This window comes from Sinocyclocheilus grahami, unplaced genomic scaffold, assembly GCF_001515645.1.
Source record: "Sinocyclocheilus grahami isolate Dianchi unplaced genomic scaffold, SAMN03320097.WGS_v1.1 scaffold142.1, whole genome shotgun sequence".
Classification (NCBI taxonomy): Eukaryota; Metazoa; Chordata; class Actinopteri; order Cypriniformes; family Cyprinidae; genus Sinocyclocheilus; species Sinocyclocheilus grahami.
The window spans coordinates 507302-532316 of NW_015505321.1; the positions used below are offsets into that span (position 1 = coordinate 507302).

A 25015-nucleotide genomic window follows, 5' to 3' on the forward strand; every position below is an offset into this window, starting at 1 on the left:
ATTAAAAAGATGTCTGCATTAGCTCTCTGTGTTTGACGGTCGGTGAGCGTTCGGGACGTGACAGTTCAGCTGCGTGTGGAGTGGAGCCCGTCCGCAAAGCCGCAGCCACATCTAACATGCAACGATTGCAGAGAAATACAACTTAAAATAATGCTGATCATAAATTTTAGATGATATTGAGTTGTCTGGGGTGTGTCCTAAGGATGCACCGATATATCGGCCAATACTCAGTATCGGCTGATAAAAGCAATTATCAGAACTATCATCCATTGGCCGATTGTTAAAATACAGCCAATGATCAGAGCCAATTATATCATGACAAACAGTTACAGTTCAAAACTTGTGAAGAAAATGATTCCTGTGTCAAATTCAAAGCTGTTGAAGTTAACGCAATAAAAATGCATTAACTTTCTGTTTGACCCTATGAACCACCCGTAGTTCAAGCCAGGGTTGCCAGATCCACCAAATATTATTTGAATATGCCTTCCAACCAATGATTGCAAAGAGCTTTGAGCTTTGTTACTTCTGATAAGAAATAAAGTCTCGGCTCTCACATAATTTCCATTTTATCACAAAATTCAACAATAAATGCTGTTTTGACGTTCTTAAATGTGGCAGATATGATTATTTCAGTTCAAGAGGCAGCGCAGCGCGTGAGTCTCTTACACTTTAATACATGTTATAGCACAAAATATACATGAATGAACATCAGAAGGTGTTAAAAGTTAAAGTACAACTTACCAAAATGTTTCATGTCTCATATACATTACATTTATATTTAGTCATTTAGCAGATACTTTTATCCAAAGCGACTTACAAATGAGGACAATGGAAGCAAACAAAAGAGCAATGATACGCAAGTGCTATAACAAGTCCCAGTTAGCTTAACGCCGTACACATAGCAAGGTTTTTTTTGTTAATTATATAATTAATAAAAAGAAAACAGATAGATAGAATAGAATTTTAATAGAGAGTGCTAGAGTTAGAGGGTCAAATAAAGATGGAAGAGATGTGCTTTTAGCCGATTCTTGAAGATGGCTAAGGACTCAGCTTCTCGGATTGAGTAGGGCAGGTCATTTTACCAGCAGGGAACATTTAATGTAAAAGTCTGTGAAAGTGATTTTGTGCCTCTTTGGGATGAACAATAAAGCGGCGTTCACTTGCAGAACGCAAGCTTCTAGAGGCACATAAGTCTGAAGTAATGAATTTAGATAAAGGGGTGCAGAGCCAGTGGTGGTTTTGTAGGCAAATATTAGTGCCTTGAATTTTATTTCATATAATCACTCAATCAGTGTTTGAACAGAAAGAAAGACATCAAATAAAACAGCTTGTGAGTGATATGTCACTTAACGTTGAATTTACCTCAGTAAAGTTATCCAGTGTTCACAGTTCATTAGTTAGCTATAAAAACACTAGAGGGAAATCTGTCATAAAGACACATTGCAATTGCATTGTATACAAATGTTTTTATTTGATTGGGATTATTATATATTAAAATATATAGCACTGAATATAATAGTTTTGTTGTTCATTTTAACCTATAATATTATGTACCAAATGAGAAGGATCTCTGTATATTTTACAGCCTTAATTGGGAGAGATTTATATATCGGCATATATATAATTCTGAATAATCGGTTATCGGTATCGGCTGGGAAATTTCGTATCGGTGCATCCCTAGTATGCCCTCAATGAGACAAACATGCATGTGTGTGCACAGATGTGGGATAATGCTTTGAGCTGCGGTTTACATGTATGTGTTCATGTGTCTAGTCGACCCCTGTGATCTACAGGTTAGAATCAGGGCTGATTAAGTGAAAACCATCTGCTTGCATAAAGGTCACGACCCCCGTCACTGAGACTCCAGTAGAAATCATTCTTTGACCTTCATCTCCTCCCTCTGCTCACATTCATGCATTGTTTGCCTGCTATAAAATGTCATTTGCATTGAGCATTTTCATCTGCAGCTTTAACAGAATTCATTATATTGCAGAGGATTCATTACAAAAAGCAAATAAAAACACAAAAATGCATAGCAGAAACTAAAAAGTGCATGTTAACATTTAAACATGCTGTTATTTGTGTGCTAAACATAATAATGCATCCAGACCTGCAGCAAAAGATCAGGACTATGTTCAGAATGGAGTACTTACAGCAAACAGCGCAGTACATACTGCATTCAGTTCTACTGTGTAAAAGTAGTACATGAAGCACACAGTGGACAGATGCAGTATGTGTTTAATTTAGTTAGTAATTAGTAATGATCAATTATCATCTTAGAAATATTCACAGTTACTTTACATTCGAATCCAATTCAATGCAAAAACGTCACTTTTGGCAGTCTGATTAAATAATGAGTCAAAATGTCACAAATGACAGCTGATATTACTTCAGTTCATTAGTTGAGTGAATTGCATTGTGTGATGAATTGCTCTTTTGTATGCTGCTAATTTTTTAAAAAGTAGATCCTTCAGGAATTTCATGTGCATGAAAATGTTCATTGTGTATTTACACTACCAGTTATACGTTTGGAATAATTAGTTAATTTTTTTATATAAAAAAATACAGAAAAACAGTAATGTTGTGAAATGTATTCGTGTGACAAGAAAGCTGAATTTTTAGCAACCATTAGTTACTGCTCGGCTATTACTATTAATGGTTCTTATTACTATCAATGTTAAAAACAGTTTTTGCTGCTTAATATGTGTGGAAACAGTGAAACATTTTTTTCAGGATTGTATAATGAATATAATGTTCAAACGGACAGTATTATTTTACATATTCAGCAAGGATGCATTAAAGTGATCTAAAGACATTTAAAATGTTTATAATTCAGCTTTGACCAAAGGAATAAATTACATTGTACAATATATTCACATAGAAAATAGTTATTTTAAATTGTAATAATATTTCAGTTTTTACTGTATTTTTGATCAAATAAATGCAGCCTTTGTGAGACTTTTTTCAAAAACATTAAAAAAAATTTTTTTTTTATTATTACAAACTTTTGGCCAGAAGTGTATGTATAAATAAGCATTACAGCAAAAATAATAAGTAATGTAATAAGTAATATACTTGTAAACAATTGTGAACATAGTCAAGCAGCAGCTGTCATTAAACACAGATCACCATGGTGAATTCTGATTGGTCCATCAGAATAAAGCAACCAATCATATCCTCACAAAGCTGAGAAACATGCAATGTGCTACCAATTGCATAAGTGATCACATAACAAAAACCAAACCAAACCTATGTTAACAAGATGAGATCTGCAAACAGTATGACCATCAACACATAGAACATCAACTAAATAAAGCGCTTTATGTTATGGTTCAGGTTAGGGGTGGGCGTTACGATCGACTGGTTTCTCACGCTATATATTGTCATATCGCCCAGCTCTAGCTCAGGACTGCACATATTAAACTCTTCATGGATGTGACCACTGCCTCCCACTGCTCACTACACCGTCACACTCCATGTGTTATTCATGCAGGCGGACACGTGACGTCACAGCCTAGAACCAAACTGAATTCAATAGTACCAAGCTCAGAGGTGTCACAGAGGGCTTCATTACCCTCCAAACTCCAGAACGCGATGTCTTCCCATGAGGCATTTGTGCCTGGAAAAAGAGAGGATAATGCAGACGCAATCCACTTATGCATCTCAGACACTCATTCTTAGGCTGTGCTCCGAAACCTAGTGAGCTGCCAACCTAGACAGCATAATAAAGCATCATAGGTGTGACCCGACACAAAAGCTGGTCCAAAACATACTACTGTATGTTACCTTAAAAGACAGCTTGTTTTGGCCTAATTCTATGGCAACATACTATAGTGTGTACAGAAACCCAGAATGCATTATGACAGAAAAAATCAAGAGAAATCTATAATCATTAAGGGTGCACAACCATTCAAAAGTTTGGGGTCGGTAAGATTTTAAAATGTTTTTAAAAAGGAGTCTTTTCTGCTCACCAAGGCTGCATTTATTTGATTAAAAATACAGCAAAAGCTATAATATCGTGAAATATTACAGTTTAAAATAACTGTTTTCTATTGTATGCTGTGATTTTCATTTGTGATTTTCATCTGTGATCATTACTCCAGTCTACAGTGTCACATGATCTTCAGAAATCATTCTAAGATGCTGATTTGCTGCTCGAGAAACATTTCTGATTATTATCAGTGTTGAAAACAGTTGCGCTGCTGAATATTTTTTGTGGAAACACTGATACATTTATTTTTTCAGTATTCTCTAATGAATAGAAAATATAAAAGAACAGCATACATTTAAAACAGAAATCTTTTGTAACATTATAAAAGTTTTTACTGTCCCTTTTGATCAATTTAATGCATCCTTGCTGAATAAAAGTATTTATTAAAAAAAAAAATCATACTGGCCCCAAACTTATACCCTATATTAAGTATTGAATATAATATATATATATATATATAAAAATATATATATATTTAATTTTAATTAAAAAAAGTAATGTTTTGCTGTATATTTTTATTAGTGTAATGAGCATGAGCATTATTAGCTTAGAAACTAATGATAATGTCAAACTCCACTGGAATCAACTGTTGAGTCTCTGTGCACTTCACATATAAAAGTGTTGCTGAGTGTTTCAAATCATTCACATAACTAGCTGCATTTCATTTAGGATGCTGAAACTGATGCCTGTGTAGACAGCGAGCTCATTAGGCTTTAGGCTACTGTTTTATCTTCTATCAGTGGACCAATGCACATAACCAAACTCTGTAAACAATCACAACCAACACCAACACAAATGTGGATTGAGGATGCCGATGGCCGATATAATTTAATTTATTTTCATTTATATTTAAGAAATTTTAAATAATTTGAAAATGGATTAAAAATAATTGTATAAAATAATCATACTTATACTTTAGAAGACAAAGCATTTCTCACAAATAAATAAATATTTAATAAAAATCTAATTATAAAGGAAGTAAACACTGTAACCAACAGGGCACTCAGTATTCTGGGAAGTTTGTGTGCATTAGAAATCTTTTTTCTTTTTTTTTTCAAATAAAGCCAAGGTAACACTCATTTTACATACAGCACGCAATGAAAATGACATGAATATGACAGCGAGCAAATGCATAAAGCACAGCATAATTTGAAATCACTAGTTTAAAGTTTGTCGATCGCGCGTTTCCAGTCAAGCAGAACGCTCCTCCTATCAGCATTCAATTCACACGGACCGACCGTCACCCAGAGAACACGCAATCATGCAGGATACAAATGCACACTTCACAAGATCTGAACTAGATTCGACTAAGTCTGCAAGGTTTGTGAAATTAAATGTTCATTAGTCATTCAAAGATATGTTTAAATGATATAAATGCGTATTTGCTGAATGCTGATGGCAAATGAGAAAGTATTATAATGTTTGCCTTTCTATTACTAATAATATAAAGCAATCGTTATAATACTTTTTATATACATTTTAATTCCTTTGTTTAACAGTTAACAAACTTTGTTTATCTGATTATTAGATAGAGTTCTATCCATATTAGACAGAACTGAACGACGACACTGCTCACATTCTCCCTCTTGTTCGCTACAAGGCACTGGCGTTCACTCAGCGCCGTCAAAATAAAAGTCCCGCCTCGAACACATCGGCTAACCAGAAAAACGTATCGACCGATGCCGGTATTTGAAAAATGCCAAATATCGGCCGATATATCGGCCTTGGCGAAATATCGGTCGACCACTAGCCTCGACCCAAACAAATCAGCGGCAAAATAAATCAACGACACTGCAAATCTTGATTTAATGCAAAATCCTTCATTTAAATCTGAAAGAACACATCTGTTATGGGTCGTGTAATGATCGGTATTTTAGTCTCACCGGACAGGCCGACCCCATTGGTCAGCTGGGTCAGGCTGGGGCCCGACAGGTCGATATTTGAGGCCTGAACCCTGAATTTGTCCAGTTCCTGTGACAGCATCCCGAACTGCTCGCTCTGACTGCGGCATTTCTCCTCCAGCTCACGAACTTTTGCCTACACACAGGGACGACATTAATATGCAGATATTGCTTAATATTCATGAGGTGCATTAATACGTTAAACGTATCAGCTTGTCTGATGAAGAAATGCAGATGCTATTAGTCAGTCAAAGCAATGAGTGATGCACAAGTGAGATTAGCCAATCAGAGCATGTGATGATGCGATGAAGATGACATCTACAAATTATAGATTAATCATCTAAACGAAAATATCCAACTCAGAAGTCAATCTGAGCTATCACTTATTTTGGTTTTCAAGACATTTTTGTGAACTTCAGGATATTAATCTCAGTGGAAAGTGCTCTTAACAATCATTAAATTTGAACAAATCGTTAAAGAAAACATCTTACAGAGGTGCAAATCAGGGGGAAAAAATCTATAACTACATACTCACTTATACGTTTACTGATAAATATTACTTATCATCCAACAGATGAAAATTGCAAGTCTGAAGTTTATGGCGAAGTTTTGTTGTCTGTTCAATCATTAACCATAATCACTAATTATTTTGGAACATTTTAATATGTTATTGTTTGTGTTACTGAAAGCTAAAACCTATAAAATCATAAAAACCTGGTGTGTAGGTTTTCTTGATAACAATAATAATACTATATATAATATTAATGATATATATATATACACAATATGCACAGTCTTGCGAGTTGCTTTTTTATGAAAGCATCATTGCAAGACGGTAAAGGTTCATAAACAAAGAAACATTTTATTTAAATGTATAATTCAAATCTTAAGTCTGATCAGTAACATCACATCCCTCCTCAAAATGTTAATGAAACTTAAAACCTAGAAAATCATAAAAACCTAGTGTGTAGATAATATTAATACATTACGTCAGCTGTAATAATATGAAACATGCAAAGTCTTTGTAAAAAAGCATTTTGCAAGACATATACATATATACATATACATACATGTATATATATGTATGTATGTATTTATGTATGTGTGTGTATATAATTTATCATCCAACAGGTGAAAATTGTAAGTTTGAGGGATAATATCAATTAAAGAAAATGACTCACTGAAGTTTATTCCTTATTGTTTGGAGTTTGTTCAAATCACAAACAATAAGTGCTAATTATATATGCAGGCTATTTTAATAGTTCTTACATATGTTAAGATTTGGGTTACTGAAAAAAATCATAAAAACCTGGTGTGTAGCTTTTCTAGATAACTACATCAACACACTGAGTCTGCTATAATCACCACATGATATATGCACAGTCTTTATAAAAAAGCATCTTGCAACACAATAAAGCTTCATAAATAAAGCAGTAAAATAGAGGTAAACAGGACAAAGGAAAGGGGTTAAAGCCATTTTGCTGAGTGTAAAACACAAACATGTAGTAAAAGTATTAAAAACTTGAGTGTTTGTGAGAGTACGGTGAGCTAGTTTCACTTCCGGCTCTGTGGTTCAGTTTCCTGGCACACTGAGAGCACAAGGCTCACACACACACACACACACACACACACACACACACACACACACACTCACACTCACACTCACACTCACACTCACACTCACACTCACTTGCCGACTGTCACTTGTTCAGTCGATTCTCAAACTATAAAAATAAAGAGGTTCCTGTAAAACTCTCACCTCAAAAGTCTGTGTGTCACATTTAACTTTAAGACATTACATAGAAAATAGTCAGCAAATTGCATTTGCATATTGCAACACAAAAAGCTGATCAGCACCAACTAATAAAACTACACTTTTAGGAGTGTTTCTGTTGTCCCTGTTGCACTTGAGTGCTAAAACCTCGTCTAGCTGAGAAAACCTAAAACAGCTTGCACAAACCACACACACAAGCTCTAGAAACTAAAGCAAAAAAAAAAGGGGGTTTTGGGCCACATGCATGTGTTTTGAGCGGGTCTGATACCTGCATGCAGTCCAGTGTATTCTGGTTAGCGGCCACAAAACACAAAGTATAGGACAGAAAGAGAGAGAGGAAACATCATGCATGTCAAAAGCAGTCAGAGCAGATATTAGATTAGATGATTAAACGCTGCAGTCCACGACCTGTTGAACTGCATCACTGTTGAATGCATCTAAAACCTCAAGACTCAAAATACACAAAAACTGAGAGTATTAAATTATTTTTCAGTTTTGAGGTACTAGAGTGAATACTATATTTTTCTAGATCAAATGCAAGGACAGTCAAGCAAGAAATCTGGGTAGCACACGCTCAAAATCAAGGGTTTGATTCCCACTGATACTGATAAAATGTAAAGGTCAAATGCAAAATGAGTTACTTTGGAAAAAGTAAAGCAAATTATTGCTTTGAACACCATATTCAAGAGCTCTCTAAGCACTCTTAATGCTCATTCAAACCTTGTTGAATTAATTATTTAATTAAACAATTTATTTGTTGCATATTGTTTTTTTTTTGTTTTTTTTAACAATTATTTAATTTGATTAAAATGTAAATAGATGTTTTGGCAATATTGTATGTAAAACAACTCAAAGTACTTTTAAAAAAAATCACAAAATGGACTAGTAGCTAAACAGAGCCCTCTGCAGGTTGCACATACAATCATCAGTGATGCAGTTTAGTGAGAGAAACAGGAAATGCAACACATCAAACAGGAAGTACACACGCTGTACTCTACCAGCTCTCTGTGCAATACGAGCTGCACCAGATCCTGAGAAAGACACAACTCAGTTAAACAACACACAAATACACAGTCATTAAAACCCCAAGCATCATAAACACAGACATTTTCTATCATCCACTCATCCCAGCTCTTTAGTTAATGCAATTTAAATGGTTAATTTAACAAGAAACTGTCATAACAAAAACTAAAGCAAAGCAATGAGATGCAAAACTCACCTCCAGCATCTGCACGACACCTTCATGTTCTCTTTTAGCAAATAACTGAGCCTGTGGAAGCAGAGCACAATCTTTAAGACAAAATCACACATATAATTATCTCATTCATGAATTTGCATTCAGGAATACGAAGCACCAACATTAGACTTATTCCTATATAAATTCCCATTAAAAACAGAATTAATATGATAATAACACTGTGCAACTGACCCGCTGGAGTCGCTTGATTTCATCCTGTTTGAACGTGAGGATAGCCAGTGCCTGCTCATGCTCCAATTCCAGCTGCTGCCTGCGCTCGGCGACCTCTCGCATGTGCTGCCATTGCATACACACACGACACAAATATACAAACCCATTACACACCTAATGCAATGTCAACATGTTGAGAAACGGACTGAACGTGAGCTTTTTACCTTTAGGACCTGCTCTAGGTTCTCCAGCTTTGCACGGAGTCGCTGGTTCTCCTCCAGAACTGAACTATACTGAGCGTTCAAAACACAGAGCTGTTCCTTTAGCTCCTCATTTTCAGCCTGCGACTACAGAAACACAGAGTTTACACTGACCTTTAACGCCCAGAGGGAGCATAAACACACCATCACTTGCCCAGCAATGGACGCTCTGCAGTGAATGGGTGCCGTCAGAATGAGAGTCCAAACAGCTGATAAAAACATCACAATAATCCACACCACTCCAGTCCATCAGTTAATGTCTTGAGAAATCAAAAGCTGCTTTTTTGTAAGAAACAAACCCATCATTAAGATGTTTTGACCTTAAACCGTCGCTTCCGGCTAAAATACATAGTCCATTATAACGCGTCCTCCGGTGAAAAAGTCCATCTCCTGTTGTCTCTCACATCAAAATCCTGCCATATATTTGTTTAGAACCGTTTTGGACTGTTTTGGCTTGTAAACGCTGCTTGATCTGTGCAGATTTCTCTCCTGATTCAGATTAGATGACTTTTTCACTGGAGAAAGCAGTATTATGGATAGAGGACTTGAAGTTAAAAACATCTCAATGATGGATTTGTCTCTGCTTTTGTCTTCTCAAGACGTTAACTGATGGACTGGAGTGGTGTGGATTACTTGTGGATTATTGTGATTTTTTTTTGCTGAGACACTGATGCAATGCTACATTCCTCCAAATCTGGTGAAGAAACAAACTCATCCACATCTTGGATGGCTTGGATTGAACTTCATTTTTTTAATTTGACAATGTTTCACCTGGTCGAGCAGCTGAGCCTTTCTCCTGAGGAGTTCTGCCTCCTCCACTAAGTGCTCATTTCTGCTGTGCTTGTCCACTAGCTGGTTCTCCTGTGAACACACACACACACACACACACACACACACAAACACACACACACACAGTTTTCACAGAGCTGTTCCTTTAGCTCCTCATTTTCAGCCTGCGACTACAGAAACACAGAGTTTACACTGACCTTTAACGCCCAGAGGGAGCATAAACACACCATCACTTGCCCAGCAATGGACGCTCTGCAGTGAATGGGTGCCGTCAGAATGAGAGTCCAAACAGCTGATAAAAACATCACAATAATCCACACCACTCCAGTCCATCAGTTAATGTCTTGAGAAATCAAAAGCTGCTTTTTTGTAAGAAACAAACCCATCATTAAGATGTTTTGACCTTAAACCGTCGCTTCCGGCTAAAATACATAGTCCATTATAACGCGTCCTCCGGTGAAAAAGTCCATCTCCTGTTGTCTCTCACATCAAAATCCTGCCATATATTTGTTTAGAACCGTTTTGGACTGTTTTGGCTTGTAAACGCTGCTTGATCTGTGCAGATTTCTCTCCTGATTCAGATTAGATGACTTTTTCACTGGAGAAAGCAGTATTATGGATAGAGGACTTGAAGTTAAAAACATCTCAATGATGGATTTGTCTCTGCTTTTGTCTTCTCAAGACGTTAACTGATGGACTGGAGTGGTGTGGATTACTTGTGGATTATTGTGATTTTTTTTTGCTGAGACACTGATGCAATGCTACATTCCTCCAAATCTGGTGAAGAAACAAACTCATCCACATCTTGGATGGCTTGGATTGAACTTCATTTTTTTAATTTGACAATGTTTCACCTGGTCGAGCAGCTGAGCCTTTCTCCTGAGGAGTTCTGCCTCCTCCACTAAGTGCTCATTTCTGCTGTGCTTGTCCACTAGCTGGTTCTCCTGTGAACACACACACACACACACACACACACACACAAACACACACACACACAGTTTTTCAGCCTGACATGCAGGAGACATGCACGGTAAGCATTACAATATGACAAAACACTCACCAAATCAAGACATCGTTTCTGTCTCTTCCGCACCTCATGCTCAAGAACTTCACATTCTTTCCTCTTCTCGCCCAACTCACTTTCCTGCAGAAACATCAAAGAACATGTTCAGAAACATGGATATATTCATCAAATTGAAAAGAAGACCTCATGACTTTTGCAGTCATTCATAATTACTGATTAAGGAAAAAATGTATTATTATAATAATTATAATAATCATTTTTTAATAATTCAGAGAAGAACAATATATATATTTAATATTTTACAGCTGAACAACACTAGAACAATTCTATATCTACTAAGGGATTTTCAATGTTAAACATTATTTTACAAAAACTTTAATGTCTTAAATAATACATAACTATTTACATTAATTAATTATTATTAATCATTAAATGATTAACTAGTGTAACAGGCTCAATGTCAGAGAATTTACTTTTTTGGCATTTACTTTCATTCATTCAGCATTTTATCCAACATAAGCAATTTGTCACAGTGCCAAAAATAAACAATAATGAACATATTTAATAAATACATTTGTAATAAATAATAAATATCAATGTACTAAACAATAAATAATAATAATAATAATGGTAATGGTAATAATAATAGTAAAGACTGCAAGTTTGAAAGACGAATTTAAAATAAAATTAGAAAACTGACAATTTAGCAATTTCTAAAATATAAAACTTAATATTTCACAGCTGAAAAAATCTAGAAAAATTCTAGATCCATTTAGGTTTTTAAGGATTTTTGAAGACTCCCAAAACTTTTCCAGAGTTTTGCACGGTGCATATTTATTTGTCCCAGACACATTTTCATATATTTGTCACAGGCTCCCATAATTCAGGTATTTTGGAATTTTTTTAGGGTGGTTTGTTACTTAAAGTGCAAAATATGTGCAAATAAAAAGAGCATTTGGTGTCAGTGTGAATGTACATACACACACACACACACACACACATACACACACACATACACATATCTGTGATCATGTGACTCTTACCAGCAACTGAAGATGCTCTTCTGTGGTCTGCTCTTCCTGGTGGGTGGAGCCTGTGCCCTGCTCGTGCTTCACTTGCGTCTCTGACTCCTCCCCCTCTGCAGGAGTCTCCTCCCCCTTAACAGGGGCCTCATCTACTACTGTGGGCGGGGTTTCAAACGCAACCTGAAAAAACAAACGCTTATAAACTGTAACCACACATGCAGCAGCAGAGGGTCACGAATGCTTTACCATATGATAGTGTATATGCTAATGACAACAAGCTACTGAGTAAAACTCAAAGAAATATTTCACTCAAAAAGACTAAATCAAATTTTGCATTAAAAAATTTAAGTAAATTTCTTTAAATCAAAAATATCTAATTCTCATAATAGAGAAATTAAAATCATCCTTTTCAGATTCAATGACATTTTTGTATTAAAACCAGGAAAGAATAAATCAATGAAACAAACACTGCCATGATGAATATTTACAATTGTACACTATAAAAAAGATTTTTGTAAATAAAATAAAGATTATTAACATACATGTTTATGAGAAAATACTATTTCAGTTTTTCAACTTCAAAATGTCATGTCTAATTCAATGTGTTGTTTGCCAATTCTTTATCATTGTGTGTGAAATTAACCAGCAATTTCTGAAATTTGCTAGTATTTCAGTAAAATTTAAGTAAAAATGGTTTCTACCATTCTTTCACAATAGTGAGAATGAGATTGTTTCACATTACAGTACATAATTCTGTAATAATTCAGGGACGAGCTGTCAAATTCTTCATGAAAATAATTACAAAGCATAAAATCTTAATGGTCTTAAAGTCAACATGAAATGTGATATGCAATCCTTTTTACTTAAAGAAAGAAATGTAATAAAAACAAGGACATTTCTTGCTATCGATTACCAGTTATCGAGAGATTCACACTTTACCTAGTTTACCTTTAGCTAGTTTAGTTGAAAGCACCAGTCATGGGAGAAGTTGACATTTGGTCACAGCTCGTCTTTACTCAGCGGGTTAAGGATCAAATGCCTTAGTGGCTAATTTTAGTGACCATACCTACTTATGCTCAAAGTGGAACTATTCCACTGCGGCCAAAGCCACGACCCGGTAACAGGATCAAACAGCCAACGCAGCACAAGCGGACGAGAAGCCGTTCGTCAGCATTCACTCATTAACATCACACACACTCTCACTTACTGGCCAACAGACCAAACTTCAGCAGCTATACAAGTCACATTCTACCAAGAGAGATCCATAATGAGAGGAATATTTAGATTTTATCACACTATAATGATTCAGCGCTGCAGTCGGCTTCAGGAAGTTCAAATCCCATTCATGCTCACCAAAGAGAAACTGAATTAATCAAGCTTAAACCTTTCAAAGAAAACCTACCATGGTATAAGCGATTGAAATCAAACCAGTGGCTTAATGTTTTAAATGCATGTTTATTTCGCTATGAAATATTGTTATTTTGCTTATTATAGCCCTGCATCTTGAGAAAAATAAAATCTGCTGATTTGCAAAAAAAAGCAAATGATGACAAATTTGATGATGCTGAGTTCAGAAATATAAATAAGTATTTTTTTTTCACAAAATAAGAACGAATATTTTTCGAATTATTATATTTTTATTTTTGTTATTTATTTTAGCTTTAATGCTTTTATCAAAAAAAAAAAAAGAGGCACATTTTTCAGTTTTAATGATAAAAATAAGCATTCATAATGTATTATTTTACTAAGAATCTGCAAAGGAGTGGGGAAAATGTTCAAATACTCAAATATTTTTTTAAAAATTTTTCACAAAATCTGTCATTTTCTGTGGCTATGTGGATGCATCTGGATCATGTTTGCATTTTCTCGGACTGAAAATGGGCTGACAACTGAGCAAATAGTTATAATCTGGCTCAGATTCAGACAGGAATCTTGTCTTTGTGATGTCTTTTAAGAAATGAGCATTGGATTTCATTCAATTGCACAAATGTCGACAATTTAGCAAATCTGCCAGAAGACAATATTCGGGTAACATTTAAAGCTTTATATGAAGCACGTTATATATATATATATACACATAAATAACTGTAACCAAAATTAAAATGCATTTGAAGGTTTGTTTGACATGCGTTTAAATGCGTTATACTTTCTAAAGGTGTAAAAATAAATAGGTAAGCATTATAATGTATTATAACTGTGGTTAAAATTATTCATGAGATTATATAATTCATCATAAGGTGCATTACAAGGCATAATTAAAGCATTAATATACTTTTATAAGGCATTATATATAAAGGCTTTAAGTAAAGTGCTACCAATATTCCTTATATACCTAATCAGATCATGTTGATGTCTGATGAAGGTCATGAAGTTGGCTGAAATGTTTATAATCACTATTTATAGTCAAGCCACATTTATTTCTATAGCGCTTTATACAATACAGATTGTTTCAAAGCAGCTTCACAGTGATAAATAAGAAAACAACATTATTAATGTTCTTCAACTATGAAACAAATATGATTTCTGCTGTAAGGACAACAGTACTATTATTCAGATCAATTTAGTTCAATGAAGAAATATAAAGAAAGCAAAATCTATGTCTGTACAGTGAGTGCTGCACTTTTCTTCTAAAGTTTAAGATCTGACCTCTTGATTGAGCATCTGCCTTTTTGTTTTTGTCATTTGAACTTTATAATGCATGAAATCATCTGATGTTTAAAGGAAAGGAGTAAAAGCGCAGGAGTGGCATCAAGCCAGTTGACCAGGCTCACACTCCAGTGTCCCTGAAACACCCGTATAATGACAGATTTGTGCGTGCACTTTTAATTACACTGTCAGACACACGCAACTGCAATATTTAACAGATGGGAAATGCTGGGTGGAGGTTCAAAAGCACATCTTTAAGGGACAGTTCACCCAAAAATGTAAATTCTGTCATCATTTGCTCATCATGTTTTCCAAACCTGGATAGATTCTGCTGAAAACAGAAGAAGAAATTTTGAAGAATGTGTGTAACCAAACTAGGGATACAACGATACCTTTTTTTCAGAACCGATACCAAAAATTCTGAGTATCATCTGATTCCAATCCGATACCGATATCCGATTTTTTAAATCAATGTAGAATTTCTATACTTCTGTGTGTTGACCTGATCATCCCTCTTTTGTGTGTTAAACACAATCTACTAAATACAGACAACTTCATTTGAATGAAAATTAACAAATGAAAAAATATATAATCATAATCTATGACAAAAAAATACTATTATAAAATAGGTTAGTGGATAATTCAGCAGCAAAAGTTATTCTAGAAAAATCATGGGTGCACAATCATTTTATAAAAACATTAAACTAAACTAAACATTTAGTGAAACAACATTATTTAATGGGGAACAAATAAAAGTTAATAAGTGTAGGACTAAATCTGGTAAAATGTTACACATTGCTCTTTGTATTGTTGTAAAATACATTCATGAAAAACAAGTAGCCTATATATATATATATATATATATATATATATATATATACATATATAATATATACTATAAAATTTAAAAGACATTTCTTTTAAATGCATAGCACAGTAATGAAGACAGCAACATATGATAGATAGAACAGAACAAAAAAGACTATTAATAATCTTTCATTCAGTATAATACGAAAGGGTATGGCTCCAATAAAACACACAAAGTGCTTATGTGCATCCCTTGTGCAGAATGACGCCGGTTTCACACTAGCAGAGCAGAGGCAGCGCAGAAGCAGCTGAACCGCGGCTTGTGTACTGCAAATACAGATGAGTATCGTTCATTCGGCCACGCTTTTCAGGTGTTCTCCGACAACTGTCTGTCATGTGCTTTGGTTTATGCTATGGGCAGCATACTCTGCTGTGACGCGGCCATGTTCTCCTCTGTCCCACACACGTGCATATAACATGATGTATATAGGTAGTTTACATGATAAAAAGTAATCTTAAAGTTTATTAATGCCTCTAGTTTTAATCATTTAAACAGGCCTTTGAAGTTTGGGCAGTAACTCCTGGCAGTGATGTGTTTTCTTGTAGTTGATTCTGTGCTAACTTGATCTAATATTTGATGTTTTTTAAAATGTTGTAGATTTAAGTAGCAAAACAAAATCGCAAAAATTATTGAATATATTTTGAGGAAAGGCTCTTCTTAATGATTCCCAGTTTTGTTTAAGATAATTGAAGCAACAGTTTTTCAATAATTTTTAACAATAATTTAAAAGTATGGTATTTGGGGTAAAAAGCGCTCCTGCTGTTAGGTATAAAGGCACAATAATTGGCTGACTTTTCCATTTGTTGACATGACATGGTTGTCAGATGGTAAATATCATTATGTTGGGTGTCAATCTTAGAGGTAATCACCATGTTTATAATGAAACCGTCATATTTAAAAACATGACAGCTCTTGAAGAGAGTTTAATCGTTTTGACTGTAATAACTGAACACGACACGCAGTTTGTATGCTGAATGGAGGATGACAGACTGACGCAGCGGGGAGAAGAGTTTACGTCAACTTGACTTAAATATTCATCTATACTTCACTTTCAAATATGGAACGACTTCAGAACACTTAAAATATAGTGCACGGAAACTTGATGGCGCTTTATAATGTTTTTGTGCCTTTTGTGGGGCTTAACAATAAGACAGAATAGTATACGCACAACATCGGATTTGGATCGGTCTCGTCTGACAGATACCCCGATCCGACAAAAAATGCCAGTATCGGAGCCGATACCGATCCTGAGTATCGGATCGATGCATCCCTAAACCAAACAGCTGATGGTCTCCATTGACCAACAATTGTTTGGTTCCCAAAACATCTTCGTTTATGTTCAACTGAAAAAAAAAAAAAACTTGTACAGGTTTTGAACAACTTGAGGGTAAATGATTACAACATTTTATTTTTGGCTGAACTATCTCTCAGAGTACATTAATTAAAGATCATACATTAAAATACACTAATCAAAAATTAAACAAAGTACATTAAGGCGATGGCTTTGTATGACAAGTTTTCTGAAATGTTATGTTTAAATATGTTTCATTTTGTTGACAGAGTTAAAAGTTTCTATAGGGGATTTTCTTGTTATCACTTCATAAATCAGCAAATACTGTCAACAGTCAGAAATTAATACATTTTCACCATGTTTTTTGAAATAAAATGTTTAAAATGTTTCAGGTTAATGACATATGACAACATATGAATAATATATAGATGGGAATAAAGCTGGTATATGCAAATGCTGCTGACGTGGAGAAAAACTCATGGCCTTTAAAAAGGAACTGAAATCTACAGCTGCAAAAAGATAAAGTGTAATAAAATTAAAGCTTAAATGTGTATTTTTGATATTTTGTTTTCACTCGTCTAAAAGAAGACATGCTACAGAAGCAAAATAGCTTTACATTTGACTAGTGCATGGAAAACAACCAATGATTTGCTTGTAGCATCTTGCCTTGAATAGCTGATGTATGAACGATTCTCATGAACACTGCATTGAAGTTATGAACAGGTCTGTGTTTATGTGCACGTCTGTGTTCATATGATCCTGAAAAGACACCAAACACAACAGTGATAATGGATGTACACAGAGCAACTTATAACTAATATCAATGTTTCAAAATTTTAAACTGGCACCTTGTTTTTCTCCTAGCCATTAACTACAACATGCTAATTGCTATTGCTAGTCACTGACAGGTCGAATTATGGAGAGGTCAACAAGTGAGCAATTTATAGGACAAAAACTTGTACTGAACAAGATGTTCAATATTTTCCATTTTCCTATGTTTAAATGTGCATATCGGAAAAAAGTTTGTCAACACTAGCATATTAGCTGTAAAGCTAACATGCACAAAACTCCCATTCTGATTATCTGCACAGACAAACAGTTATGAGAGTATATTCTTCTTTATTCTAAATTAAATGCAAAACTAACCCTCAAATTACAGACTTTATGGGTTAAACTACTTTATACGGAGTCCTCATGCACAGGCCTGCTCGCGGCTTAAGCTAACACTTGCTCATCATCCTATTCAGCCGCACCTTTAAGACTGAAAACTCAGTCAAATAAACTGATCCGAAACAAACTCTTTGGTTTAAGCCTTATTTTATTTGCGTTAAGGCTGTTCGACCCCATACGCCGGCCTCCGTTCGCTATAAGCACATTGCTGTAATCCCCGTGGACTACTGAAACGGGTAACTAGATCACTTCTTTAAAAAGCACCTTAATGGATTGGCCTGCCTGCCGCTGGTTTGCTTTTATAGCACATGCATTAAATGCATTGACTGTCTTCAGGCATTTTGCTACTGCAATCTGTTTGCATATTCAAACTGTCACGTCTGGCAGAGCTGAATTGTTGTAAAACACCAAAATTTTGTTATGCATCATCCAAACTAGGCCTAAAAGTGCTTCTTCTGTAGCTATTCTTTCATGCACAATTATGCACATACTTCATGCATGCAAAGACACAACTGTGCAAGCGAGTTCTGAGAAGCTGGAAGGGCCGTAATCGGACGCCAGCACTCGTCTGCTGATGAGGACAGGTGAGTGTTATAATCGCTCCTGCACTGACGCCACGCGCACACACACACTCTTCAATCTCATATAACACATGCATGTTACATCATTACAGCATTCATGCAATTATCACGGCTACAGGATGCATTCTTCTCTGCAACAGCTTAAAGTATGAACACGTCACTACAGGTAAAAGTGACCTACCCCTGTCCTGTGAGTCGATGGAAAGCAAAGAGTCTGCGTTTGGGACGGCTGCGGGAATCTTTGGTTCGCTTTGGGCTGAAGTCGTACCTACCATCCAAAACCCTCTCAACGCTACCACGGCAACAGCCAGAGGATTATGGGACTGTACCATTCTGCTGTCAAAGGGGATTAGAGCGCACACAACATGGCCCCTTTATTTCTATGTGTGTGTGTGGAAATGACCAGATTACCCTGTACCGCCATTCTCATCCAAGCTTTACAGAGACGGTGAGGACAGCTGAGATTGAAACTTCAAATGGTCAGTAAAGTGAGTGCAACATAGACTAGCAGTCAAAAGTTTGGCCGTTTCACTAACTAACCTCAAGCATTTAGGTAGAAGCCTTTTGCACACATACAGTATGCACACAATGTACATATTGATGAGAAAGACTGATGCAATCAACCTGATTTAGACTTAAAGGAATAGTTCACCCAAAAATGAAACTTTGCTGAACATTTACTCACCCTCAGGCCATGCAAGATGTAGACGAGTTTCTTTCTTAATCAGATTTGGTGAAATGTAGCATTCCATCACTTGCTCACCAGTGGTTTCTCCGCAGTGAATGGGTGCCGTCAGAATGAGAGTCTAAAAAGCTGATAAAAACATCACAATAATCCACAAGTATGTTTTTAGGAAACAAATCCATCAGTTAGACTTATTAACTTCAAATCATTGCTTCTGGTCAAAATATGAGTCCATATCTCCTGTTGTTTCGCACATCAAAAACCTGCCATATATTTGTTTAGAGCTGTTTTGGCTTGTAAACAGTGCTTGATCTGTGCAGATTTCTCTCCTGAATCAGACCAGAACTTTTTTATGGATTATGGACTCATATTTTAGCTGAAGGCAGCGGTTTGAAGTTAAAAACGTCATGATGGATTTGTTTTTTCCAAACACTCTGCTTTTGTCTTCTCAAGATGTTAACTGATGGACTGGAGTGCTGTGGATTACTTGTGGATCATTGTGATGTTTTTATCAGCTGTTTGGACTCTCATTCTGACGGCACCCATTCACTGCAGAGGATCCATTGCTGAGCAAGTGATGGAATGCTACATTTCTCCAAATCTGATCTGATCTTGGATGGCCTGAGGGTGAGCACATTTTCACCCATTTTTGGATGAACTATTCCTTTAAAGGTGATCATTTTTGCAACACTGGAAAAACCAAAACTGGATAAACAGTCATAAATTTGGCTAATTAAACATGTCTACTGCACCTGCTCCACCCCCGACTGCCATAAACAGATGTCAGTCCTAGCCCAAACTCACGTCACTGGTTGAGTGAGAGTTGAGTATTAAATTGGTATATGGGAAAGCATTTTCACACGCACGCACGCACACACACACACACACACACACACACAGGTTTCAGTATACAGAGTTGCTCATTAGCTAGTATTACAGATTATGGTGTAGTCCATTACATAAGAGCAGAAACAACATTCATTTGAGTGTAAACACAAAATAAGCCCTGAAAACCTCCACAGGAACAGACACATCATAACACACACACACACACACACAATATAATCCGACTCCTGACCGGCTGCTTTCACAGAGGAAACGTCTCGGTTCAGGAAGAATCCTCTAGAAACATCGTTTATATCAATGACACTTCAGAGAGCAGAGAAGCGGCCGAGCAATAACAGCATTACAACAGTTCACCAGTGGACTGAGAGGATTACGCTACACTGGTCAGTATGATGCAGGCCAGCGCTTTTCAACTGGTTTTGCTTCACAAGAATCCCGACCCAGATTTTACACAAGGTGACCGACCACTAAAGAGACTAATTACTGTAGAAAATTTAATAAAAATGTCCTTAAATTTAAACCAAGAACAACAGTACAGAAAATATTTTATATTTTGAAATACAAGTAGTCAGAAATATTTAGCACTCCATTAAAAAAAGAAAATATGATATCTATTTTGACTCAAACTAAAACGCAATAAACTAAACTAAACTCATTTTCTAAAATAAACTACACAAAATTAAACAAAAATTCCCTTAACATCAAACCAAGAACTGCACATTTAAAAGAATAATATGTATATTGAGGGCTGAATAGGGAAATTTAAAATTTGACCATAAAACCATAAAAAAAAGATTCTTGAAATAAAATAAACAATGAAATACAATTAAAAAAAACTATAAATGAGAAAATATTTATTTAAATAAATAAAAATAGATATAATTTTTTATTTAAATATGTTTCTGTTTGTCATTTTCGTGTAATTTAACTTGATGTACTAAAATAACAAACTAAAACAAAAATAGGTTAAATAGGCATTTAAAAAAATCTCAAAAACACAACAAAATCACTAAAACTGCAGATAAAATTAAAATAAAAATGCAAAATACACAAATAAAAACTACTCCAAAATATTAATAAAAAACACAACATCTCAATAATACTAAAATAACACTGCCATTGGCCCATTTAAATAATTCATATTTTTAGCTAAATAAGGAATAAATAATATGTTAATAAATGATAAGCATTCCTGTGTTGCATCAGAGATGCTGATGTTTTTGCTCAGTGTTGGGAAACATGGGCGTGTTTTTGCTCTCACCCTGCTGTCTCGGTCCTGATTCTCTGAAGGGTTTTGTGCCGTCACACTGCTCTGGTCTCTGGTGGAGGTGACAGACAGCTGCCTCTGCAGACGCAACACCTCCTTCTGAGACTCCTTCAGGAGACGCTCAAACTCACTGACTGCCACAGGACCCTGAGAGAGAGACGTGATCAATCATCTCAATGACATTCACAGCTTTAGGAGCAGTTCACATAAATGGTCCTGCAGTGACACAAATGAATTTCTGTGCCAGGTTTAGACTTCAAAGCAGTACTAAAAGCATGTGTTCAGTAAATGCTGACTATGTGCAGTATACGACATCCCCAGCAGGTGGCAACAGAAGTCATAATAATGAAAATGCATGAGGGAACTGAGAACTGAAATATATGAGCAGCTGCACAGAAATCATGTTATAAATTTAGTAATTATTACAATCAAGTTGGTCAGATATTTTAAGTTCTTGATTAAAAAAAACTAAATGAGATCAAAATCAAATAAAATGATTCTGATGCAAAATAAAAAATAAATAAATGCCAAAATGAAAAATAAAATAAAATAAAATAAAACATAAGACTATGGCGGACTAAAATTCTGAACTAGATTTTTTAAAAATAGGAACAACAGACCAGGGGCCAGTTGCATAAACATAGATACTATGTTAAGACGGATGTCAAGAGATAATCAGTCTCACGTTTCTGATTAAAATTGGGCCAATTTACATTCTAACATTGTGAAAAACTTGCCTGCCCTTAATGAATCCATTTTGGTCTCTGTGTATTATCTTAACCTCCTTGCTAAAATTTTACTCAGTATTTTAACATCTGTATTAAGTAATGAAATTGGTCAAAATTATTTACATTTTGTACTTATTTTATTAGGCTTAGGTATTAGCGTAATGAGAGCGTGTTTTAAACATCATTCGCAAATGATTCTTTAAACATATCTAAAATGGGTCTGGCAAGTTTTATTTTTAATTTCTTGTAAAAATCTACATTAAGGCCATCTGGTCCCGGTGTTCGACCTGCTGTTAAACTGTCAATGGCCTCTGCAATTTCTTCTTCTGTTATGTCCATGTCTAGAGACATTTTTATCTCTTCAGATATAGTATAAATTACTATAGAATCATAAGAACTATCAGTAATATATGGCGTAAGCGTTGCAGAAATAAGAAAGCAATAAATTCTAGAACAAGACTGGTGTGTTCTGGAGAAGCAAGAATCCTGGATATCCTTAGGGTGTAATTGTCTCCATATTTCAACAAGGTTTAACTCCTGTATAAAATAATACAGGGTCTTTCTAGTCTGATTGTGGGACTGATTAAGGCCAGATGAACGATCTCTAATTGGATCCAAAGTGCAGTTGAAATCCCCTCCCATCACATGAAACCCAGAAAAGGTGGATAAAGTTAGAAAGAGGTTACTATAAAATTTGGGGACTTCGTCGTTAGGGCCATAAACATTAACAAGATTCAGTGGTTTAGTTAATAATGCCCCCTGAACAATTAGGTATCTACCTCAAGGATCCTGTATTATCTAATCCATCTGAAATGGAATTGATTTAGGGAAAAGACTAAGGGAAAAGAACCGTACGATGAATTGCATCGCACTTGAGCCCCTATTGATTTTTTCTATAGTATATACAGTGGGTACGGAAAGTATTCAGACCCCCTTAAATGTTTCACTCTTTGTTATATTGCAGCCATTTGCTAAAATCATTTAAGTAAATTTTTTTTCCTCATTAATGTACACACATCACTCCATATTGACAGAAAAACACAGAATTGTTGACATTTTTGCAGATTTATTAAAAAAGAAAAACTGAAATATCACATGGTCCTAAGTATTCAGACCCTTTGCTTTAGCAAATGGCTGCAATAAATAAAAGAGTGAAAAATTTAAGGGGGTCTGAATACTTTCCGTACCCACTGTATATTCTTGAAAGTGAACAAAGAAGTGAGAAAACAGCACCAGCTTACATGCTCATTAGAAAGTCGTTAACTTCTGATGGACTTTGAAAGACGTGAGCATGGCCATCAACGGTCACTCGGAGGCGCGCTGGAAAGATGAATCCATACATCAGTCCCTTAGCTCGCAGCTTCTTCTTCACTTCGTCGAACTGCCTCCATTGCTTGTTTACTTCAGCAGAAAGGTCCGGAAAGAACATGATTCGGTGATTTTGGAACAGTACATCTTTCCTTGCTCTGGCCCTCGCATCACGTGCTCCTTGTCTCTGTAGTCCAAGAACTTCACAATCATCGCTCTCAGGGTAGACTTTGCGTCCGCTGCAGTCTTTCGCATATAACTGATCCTGTGGGCCCTCTCTATGGCCAGTGGCTTCCGCAGTGGGTCCATGTCCAGCGCTTCAGGTAACCAGCTTTCTAAGAATGTACATGCATCGTTGCCCTCGGATTTTTCTGGTAAACCTAGGAGCCTCAAATTGGAGCGTCGGCTGCGATTTTCCAAAACATCTATTTTCCAGGTAAGTGCAGTAATTTTCTTTTCATGAGCGTTGGTCGTTTATTGAAGTGTGGAGACGGAAACTTCGGTCTGAGAAATGCGTTTTTCTGTCTGCGTTAATCTTCCGCAACACTCTGCAACTTGATTTTTGATATCTTGTACAGTTGAAAGGACAGTTTCGAACTGAGAGGCCATGTCGACTTTCGTCATATTTATTGCTTGATGATACCACTTGTAGTAGCGTGTAAGCCGCCAGCTTGATCTCCACAAACCGGCGATGAGTGTAACTCACGCCACCTCTTCCATGCTTTTGGAGTCGGATGTAACTTCTGTAGTTTCTACTTTTTTCGGCTTTTGCTTTGCTGGTTTAGGTGACATCTTAAACAGTATTCACTTATAAACAAACTGAGTCGAAACGCTGAATGAAACTGGGATATATTTAGAAAATTTAGAAAGGCGGTATAACTCGATGGCTAACTTTTTAAGACTAGTCTAAGCCGTTTATGCAACCGGCCCAAGATCTGATACAAATCAGTAATTCTTTAAGCAACAGTACTAGTGATGCTGGACTTGGCAACACCACTTATTAAAGAAGCTGTATGTTTTCAGTGAGGGAGATGTGCTGGTGTGTGTTTGTGTACCTTCCCCTGTCCCGGCCGTGTCTCCAGCTGTCTGCACTCCTGCTGCAGCGCTGCAATCTGTTTGTCTTTACACAGTAGTGTGTCTGCGTGCTGTGCCAGGTCTCTGGCTCTCTGACGGGCAAACGCACGCTTGTACTGCTCCACAGCGCCCGCTTTCACCGGCATCGGAGTATTTACCTGGAAACAGCAGGAGTTCATATAGAAATCATCTACAACAACTACAATCAGTGTTATGAATGACTGCAGCTGTCAATCACAGCATTCCACCAATCAGAAAGGACACGTATACAAGTGTTATAACATTTAAACTTGGGGAGGAAGCTAAAATAGTTATAATTTTAGTAATACTTTTAGTTATAGTTATCTTTATCTTTAGTTATAATTCTTGGTGTGAATGT

At 35.9% G+C, this 25015-nt stretch overlaps 2 protein-coding genes across 2 annotated transcripts; both read right to left on the reverse strand.

The window, feature by feature from the left end:
• Position 1: 1 nt before the first annotated feature.
• Positions 2–10181, reverse strand: LOC107591498 (RIMS-binding protein 2-like). Its single transcript, XM_016280656.1, has 8 exons — positions 10106–10181; positions 9299–9421; positions 9096–9200; positions 8886–8936; positions 7935–7955; positions 5875–6028; positions 3542–3619; positions 2–111 (listed from the first exon to the last, which is right to left on the reverse strand). Exons 3-8 carry the CDS (start codon positions 9195–9197, stop codon positions 2–4), a joined length of 516 nt encoding a protein of 171 aa, XP_016136142.1. The 5' UTR covers positions 9198–9200; positions 9299–9421; positions 10106–10181.
• Positions 10182–10252: 71 nt separating this feature from the next.
• LOC107591515 (peripheral-type benzodiazepine receptor-associated protein 1-like) lies at positions 10253–24789 on the reverse strand. The gene is made up of 6 exons (XM_016280681.1): positions 24618–24789; positions 21521–21673; positions 12191–12352; positions 11184–11267; positions 10978–11067; positions 10253–10320 (listed from the first exon to the last, which is right to left on the reverse strand). Exons 1-6 carry the CDS (start codon positions 24780–24782, stop codon positions 10294–10296), a joined length of 681 nt encoding a protein of 226 aa, XP_016136167.1. The 5' UTR covers positions 24783–24789; the 3' UTR covers positions 10253–10293.
• Positions 24790–25015: the final 226 nt, after the last annotated feature.

Excerpts from the sequence above, each read along its gene's own strand:
- LOC107591498 (XM_016280656.1), bottom strand. The coding sequence starts at position 9,197 with ATGCGAGAGGTCGCCGAGCGCAGGCAGCAGCTGGAATTGGAGCATGAG. Across the intron at positions 8,937-9,095 it reads AAATCAAGCGACTCCAGCGG|GCTCAGTTATTTGCTAAAAG; the intron begins GTCAGTTGCACA and ends CTGCTTCCACAG. Across the intron at positions 3,620-5,874 it reads CAATGGGGTCGGCCTGTCCG|GCACAAATGCCTCATGGGAA; the intron begins GTGAGACTAAAA and ends CTCTTTTTCCAG.
- LOC107591515 (XM_016280681.1), bottom strand. The coding sequence starts at position 24,782 with ATGCCGGTGAAAGCGGGCGCTGTGGAGCAGTACAAGCGTGCGTTTGCC. Across the intron at positions 12,353-21,520 it reads ATCAGGACCGAGACAGCAGG|GTTGCGTTTGAAACCCCGCC; the intron begins GTGAGAGCAAAA and ends TTGTTTTTTCAG. Across the intron at positions 10,321-10,977 it reads AGGCTCAGCTGCTCGACCAG|GTCAGTGTAAACTCTGTGTT; the intron begins GTGAAACATTGT and ends TGGGCGTTAAAG.